The 6,906-nt window shown below is 41.6% G+C and overlaps 2 protein-coding genes across 3 annotated transcripts in view; one reads left to right on the top strand and one right to left on the bottom strand.

Moving 5' to 3' along the window:
* Window positions 1-959: 959 nt before the first annotated feature.
* On the bottom strand, window positions 960-6,873 carry aoc1 (amine oxidase copper containing 1). 2 transcript variants are annotated; one of them, XM_037279695.1, is made up of 5 exons: window positions 6,669-6,873; window positions 3,134-4,666; window positions 2,495-2,783; window positions 2,282-2,414; window positions 960-2,167 (listed from the first exon to the last, which is right to left on the bottom strand). In XM_037279695.1, the coding sequence occupies exons 1-5, from the start codon at window positions 6,733-6,735 to the stop codon at window positions 1,898-1,900; spliced, it is 2,292 nt and encodes a 763-aa protein (XP_037135590.1). In that variant the 5' UTR covers window positions 6,736-6,873; the 3' UTR covers window positions 960-1,897. The 2 variants fall into 2 exon arrangements, with proteins under 2 accessions (XP_037135590.1, XP_037135591.1); XM_037279696.1 differs by having other exon boundaries at window positions 6,673-6,754.
* scospondin (subcommissural organ spondin) overlaps window positions 5,593-6,906 on the top strand; it is a 39,619-nt gene continuing 38,305 nt past the window's right edge. Inside the window, 2 exon segments of the mRNA XM_037279698.1 lie at window positions 5,593-5,663; window positions 5,795-6,004. Of these exon segments, the coding sequence (XP_037135593.1) occupies window positions 5,599-5,663; window positions 5,795-6,004 (275 nt within the window). The 5' untranslated portion in view covers window positions 5,593-5,598.

Here is a 6,906-nt window from a genome sequence, read left to right as displayed (position 1 = left end):
GGCTTCAAACTTGTTCAACTATTGTAAACATGAAACAAATAGAAGTAAGAGTAGGACTAGATAAGCTTTTTCTAAATTATTATTTCTCCCTCTTGAACATATATAAACTACGTGCTTCACAATGATTTATGTGCTTTCTTTTTTAATATTTTTATTGCAATATTTTCTGCTACAGTGACACTGTGTATTCAAACAAACCACATAGATAGCTTAGTCTAGTCCTGTCGAATGCTAATGCTATATTGAGGTGCAACAGCTATAACCAAGACAGCACAAACGTGCGGGTCAATGCTACCGCCTATCTTTATTTTGGAAATTAGAATTATTTGACTTTTTTGAATAAACATGCGTAGCGACTGCCCTCTACCGGCAGAAAGACGCAGTGACAGTCACCGGTGGACAAGACTTCATATTTGACAAGCTTTCCTGGTACAGTATTTTTCATGTTCATAATTTCACTAATAATTTAAGTTATATCAACCAGCACAACAACAGTTATTAGAAGATTATATTATGCGTTGTGAATACAGAAACAGTACAATTAAAATGACCTAAATGTGCACGTAAATTGGAAGTCTGGACAACAACAGTCACAAGTACAGTAATTGCATTCATGTGACAAACATTTCATAGTAATATTTGGCATACATGAGCGTGACAATGTGTTAACCTCGAAAGTTAGTCGGTATTTGTATGTCGAGGTTGCTTTTTTTGACTTTACGAGTTTATGTGAAGAGTATTACACAACCAGCAGGTGGTAGTACAAGACTAGTTAAGCAACGCTTCATAAAAAAGAATGAATAAATGGAGTATTTGCTCTGCTTCTGTCAAAAAAATTCGTGTAAAATGCATTGACTACTTCGTGAACGCACAAAATACAATTAACATAGTTAACAAGAACAACTAAACTGCTATAGTATTCGTTGTGGTGAATATCAAACTGAAGAAATCCACCCTAATGTGTTCATCCACCTTTTATTAAGGTAAAACAATTTAAGAGAACAGACAAATCATTTTAAACATCCTTGCATGACTAAATTCAAACACCGGCCTCTTATTTATACTGCCGCATGCCATTTTAAAATGAATTTACAGTGCGCTATATTCTTCCAAGTATGTCTGTTGTGACGTCATTGCCATCATCTCCACGGCAATCACGCCAGGAATTCTTGTTACTCGACTTTGTGTCCGTTCATTCGTGCACAGCTTTCATACTCTGCACTTTTAACCCACACTGTAAAACACTGACACACAAATAAAAACGGTTTCAAATTTTGGCAGTTCTGTTTGCACGCACGGGTTGCTATTTACTGACACATATCCAAGTCAATTTAAAATTGCACACGTTAGTTTTTCCTTAATGCAAATATGATTACAATAATTGGATTTATTTGGACAATTTGAAGTGATGCCAGAAACTTGTACATATAGAACATGTTACATTGCATATTTTGTCACATTATATAGTTAGGTTACCATGGTAGCAAGGCGGTATCCTGGATTGTTTGACAAAGGATCCGGTATCGGACTGTTTGCACTCGGAGCCTTGTTGCCTTTCGGATAAAAACATCCCTGCGAAGAGGGCAAGTAGGGCATGCTGCGAGCTAGCGGGTTTACCACTGCCTGTGCGGAGCCGGAGCATCCTGCATCCTGCATGCCTGTCACTGCTAAGCCTCATCCATGGAAATGCTTGGATTGGCAGAAGAAGTCACCCCGTCTCCTTTCTGACATGCAGCGCAAAGTAAAATGAAGCCTCAACAAATTAAATGCAATAAAATTAAGTGTTTGTTCCACACATAAATACAAAAAAACATTACATTTCTATACAACTTTTTTTTTTTATGATCCTTCATTAGGACTTGTTAATTCAAAACCTTTCCTTTCTTTGTGGCATTTTCTAGACCCCTGCATAAGTGCCATTGTAAAAAAATGCCTTGTCTGTCACACAGTGACCTACGACCTCTGGTGTCCACCGTTGGACTTTGGGCTTTCCGTCCGGGCCGGGTCGGACGATGACCGTGCTTCTGGATGCGACGGAAGGGTCCTCATCAAAGAAGTTAAAGGGTCGGAGGAAGAAGCCCACCGCGTTGCCAGGCGTTGCCGTGTTGGGGATGTCTTCTGCGTGAGGCACATGCAGGAAGCCCACGGTCACCCAGGCAACCAGATCCTACTCACAGGAAAGTAAATATTACTCACATTTGTCATCAGTTTCCATCCTGCATAAAGTGCAAACAGAAGAAAATGTCAGAATTTGCATTGACTTTGCAAAACCTGTTTTTACCTGATTGACAATATTTTCATTGTTGCGAATGTAGTCCTCAAACACCACAACAGGTTTCCAGGGGTCATTCTGGTTATAAATACTGGTGCTGGTGGCCTCACTATCTTTATGACGAGTGACGGCCAGAGGATATCTGGACCCAAAAAAAAAAAAAGGGCTTATATTATCAGTCAGCCATAAAAAGTAAATAGACTTTTTCGCATACGGAATTACCTTGACCAAGTGATGCTGTTTTCTTCTTGCCAGCCTCTTGGAAGCACGCTATCGCCGTGCGAGTTTAGCTGGATTCGGTATCCCTTTTGATGCCCCAACTTATTTTTCTCATTAGGGTTGTAAAAATGTACATAGCGAGGGAACTTTTTGCCATAGCGGAAGGCGGCAGAACGCTCCGTCTTGTGTTCCGTCCAGTTGAGTTTGGATTGGACGATGAAATTCTTGGGGCTCCAGGGATTTGTGAAGTTGACATATTTCAAATTTAAAGTCTGAAAGCTGTTCTCTCGACCTGTGTGAAAATGAATAATAGCTACATTTCACACAAAAGCATCTCTTTCAATCATTTGATTAAAATAAAAAAGTGTAGTAATTATTTTTTCATATTGCAGCATTCAGGGGGATATTTTCTGTTTATTTATTTAAATAAAAACCCACGACCCAAAGCCATGTCTAACAAAAATAGTGCTTTGGTTCCACCTTGCGGTATCTTAAGGCTGTGCTATGTTGAAGTGAAAGGGAGGAGCTTCATTTAGTCAGCACGAATAGAAATGAGTGCTTTGCTGCCATCTTGTGGCAGCTGCAGACAATTATACCGATACCGAATTACATATATTCCAAAATAGACAGTATTCTTCTTACCGGCAATATCCAGGTCAACCTTATAATTGATGAGATGCGTGTGCAGATTTCCCAGCACATGGTTGTACACCTTGCGGCCATATTGAAGTCCATTAGATGTAAAGAAAGTGGCATGGATGAAACCAGTCGCGCTGACCTTTACTTCCATCACACCGTTTTGGTAGAAGATGAAATCCCAGATGTAATCATAGTTGTAAACAGTTGAAGTTGTCCGTAACACCAGCACAGTGCTGTCCAGTCCTCCATAAAAATTATATCCTCCCTTGAATGCGTTGAAATGTCGTCTCAAAGGCACCGCCGTGGTCATCTCAAAAATACACAGCGCGTTTCGATAGCGCACCGGTTTGTCGGTGTCAAAATAGTGGTAAAGGTCGACAAAGGTGGCGATTTCTGGACAGTCAATTCCAGCGGCTAGCTCGTATGATAAAGTACCCATGGCCCAACCGGCGTCGATGTATTTTGTTTGCATGGCGGCAGGAGTGTCACCAGCATAGAACGCGATGGCTTCTTGGAGGCTGATCTCAAAGGCGATCCTTTCGTCATTAAAACGGACGTCAAAGACCTGAAGTCCGGCCGATGAACGCACTCTGTAGGCGAACGACCATCCGGCATACTCCACAAAATTGCCATCGATAAAATAGCGACGCCCTTGAGGCTCAACAAGTTTTGGCCCGTGGATATCAGTCGGAGTGTTGCTATGACCCCGAGGGATGTAAGTGGAGTAGAGATCATCGTCGTCATCAGATGGGCTGATCTTCTCCACAGCTCCTGATTCATACTTTTCTACCAAATCCTCCACGCTGTCAAAGTACATACTGTTGTACCAGACTTTCTCAATAGCCCACTTATCTGGATTTAAGTCTTTGTGGTTGAGCAGTATTTCAAACCCAGTTGGGTGGATATAATATCCTTCCACAAACTTGACCAACATGATCCAGGACCTCCTCTCACCTGAAGCCAGCCCTCGCGGGGCTATGTCGATAAAAACCAAACAGCGATCTGAGCAGTTTGTTAACGAAAATCCTCCCGTGGTCTCCAACAGAAGATTTCGAGCTTTACTTGTGAGTTTGCCAATGGTGCGATTGAGATGAGAATACTCCATTAAAGTCATCGGCCTTGACTCAAACGGAATAGGCCGATCTCCCTTAAACTTCTTGACCTGATGAGACTTTGGAGACGGTAGAGGTCCGACAATAAACTCGGTGATATTCGGCTTGGTTTGGTTCGCAAACTGGATAATCACACGGGCTTGGCGCGGCGGTTTGGCCTGACCGCGATCCAAAGCTCTCAAGGCTTCGTTCTTTTTTGGCACTTGGAGCTCCATCATCAGGATGCTGTTCTTCTTCAGAGCCACATTACTAGCATCGGTGAGTCCGAATTCTGCGATTCCGTGGAAGTAAGCCCGGATGGCCTTCATTTCCCGAGGTGTCAGGTCGGCAAACATGGGCGCGCCGTGATGAGCCCAGTCTCTTGCTCTGGATGCCTCACAAGCAGCCAAGCAGAGCAGACACAGCAGATGGAGCAGCCTCATTTCTAAGATTCAATTTAACAAAAAAAGAATTAGGACAGACAAATGAAGAAAACAATTTTTGGTAACAATTTTCGCCTTAATTGATGATTCAATCCATGCCCACGCAAAAAGAACTTTAATATAATAAAATAATATATTTCTTTCAAATGTCATAATAACACATCGTATTTTGGAACTAAGTTCTCTTTTGCTTGCTCGACTTTGCGAAAGTAGAGTGGTGACAGCTGTGTTTGAGCCTTCATTGTGAGGGCAGGAGGTCAGACAGAAAAGATTGGTGACTCTCCGGCTCCCCACGCCTGTGGACAAGCTTCATTCAATAAACCGTCCCCATCACCCTTCCCGAAATGCCCCTCTTTACAGGATTAGGCTTGGACAAACATGTCTTTATTCTACGACGGAGGCTCGGCTACCCCTGACCGTCACCTCCCACGTTCTATAACGTTTGACGCCGTGAGGTCACGGGATGTGTCCGTCAAAGAGCCCATATCCAATTCCAGCGCTTCCAGCTGCGACCTTCCACTCTTACCCAATGACCGAACGTTCAGATGCTACTGTACGTCCTTCCAGTCGACCCCCACGTTTAAAAACCATGCTTCGGTTTCTTTAATAGGTAAAATATCACTTCATTGGAGACTGAACTGCAAAGAAAATAGTCGAAGAAAACTCCAATAACAAATTGTAGCTTGAGAAGATCGAAAAAGGCCAAAGGGCATTCTGTGGGGGGGGGGAAAAAATCTACAAAGCACTTTTAAGGTAAGAACTTTGATATTAATTTATGACAATATTTAATCTACTTAAGATATTTAAATTGCTTCAGAGCCTTTTTCAGTATTTTCAAAGGTCACACGTATTTCTTATTTGATCTGGAATTTCCTTTTAAATAATTAGCTGAAATCTATTGTGTATGTATTTTCCCCCTTAGAGTAGTTTAAGCATGTGTTGCTGGATTGTGGAGGCACTTCTGATCCTGCTTGGACTGCAGACAGTGATGGGAAAAGCGTAAGCATAGAAGCAACAGCAAATGCATATTTAAAAATCTTGCATGCTATTTACTTTAAGATAATCAGAGAATGGATGAAGTGCGGCTGCGGATTAGCTAAAGAAATAAAATGACATGCATTTTGCTCCAGACATTGGTGCGAACACATTGAACAGCAGAAGGTGGATCGGATCCTGACCCCACGTCTGGAGCTGGAGGTGAGCTGCTCCGAGGTGTACCAGTATAACACCCAGGGCTGGAGATTGGATGTGGAGTCGATGAGGGCTAAGCACGGCGGGGATGACGGCATCGCACTCTACTACCAAAAGCACGGCCTTAAGGCACTCTGCTTGTTGTACAAGTAAGCAAAAAAAAAAACGGTTGAAGGAAAGCGGTTTGTTTTTTAACTGTGCGGCACATCACAAATCGACCCAGATGGACATGAACACATTTGCATGGCCACAATTCGCTGAAGATGATTAACTTCTTGAGCTAGTTTTCAAGGTCTATATTATAGATTCTATATGCTCCTGATAGTGGCGTTATCAGTAGCTAAGAATCAGCATTCCAGCTATAAACACTAACATGGAATCATTTGTGATTACAAATGTGTAATGTTGAGCTTTTATGTTTGGATTCCATGTTTACATTCAATTAAGGGCATTTTTAATGAAGTCTGATTTATTCTGGATCATTTTCCATCACTACAAATGAACATGCCATTAATTAGACTGGCTGCACTTCTGCCTCACATTTTTATAAATATTTGAATGGAAAACATTCTAGCATATGGATAAAAAACAAACAAAAAAAAAACAGTACTGCGGTAGCTGTGCGTGCTGTCATAATTATGCCACAGTGAAAAGATGGGCAACATCATGCAACACATTTATTTATATAGGCAATAACACAGAGTGTCAAACTCGTTTCCCCTTTTGCCTGCAAAATATGATTCATATTCTGCTAAAGTTAAATGCAAATACAACGCGACGTTCAGAATAAACTTGTTTCTTATAAAGACGTACTTGCCCGTGTCGTCGATCCCTCTGCGTGTTTGGAGTAATCTCCGGTCAGGAAGTATTTATTTGGCATAGAGGCTTTTATTATAAGGGTGTGGTGACGTCAAAACGACGTAGAAAGTCTGGATTCCGCCCAGTGATAGGCGTTTCGGCGTTCAAATGGTTGGTTTGAAAATATAGTCCTTGTGTTCCATTTTCAATCGGGAATAAAAATAAAAAAAACAAGGCGGTGACTCATTAATCA

The sequence above is a fragment of the Syngnathus acus genome, chromosome 20, assembly GCF_901709675.1.
Source record: "Syngnathus acus chromosome 20, fSynAcu1.2, whole genome shotgun sequence".
In the NCBI taxonomy this organism is placed as follows: Eukaryota; Metazoa; Chordata; class Actinopteri; order Syngnathiformes; family Syngnathidae; genus Syngnathus; species Syngnathus acus.
The sequence above is the reverse complement of the archived record's forward strand: the minus strand, read 5'-3'. Positions and strand labels throughout refer to the sequence as shown.

Bases quoted from the DNA above. Each gene is read 5' to 3' on its own strand.
- aoc1 (XM_037279695.1), bottom strand. From the start codon at position 6,735: ATGCCAAATAAATACTTCCTGACCGGAGATTACTCCAAACACGCAGAG. The intron at 2,415-2,494 runs GTAATTCCGTAT...TTTTGGGTCCAG, and splicing joins AACAGCATCACTTGGTCAAG to ATATCCTCTGGCCGTCACTC. The intron at 2,168-2,281 runs GTAAAAACAGGT...TCCTGTGAGTAG, and splicing joins ATGAAAATATTGTCAATCAG to GATCTGGTTGCCTGGGTGAC.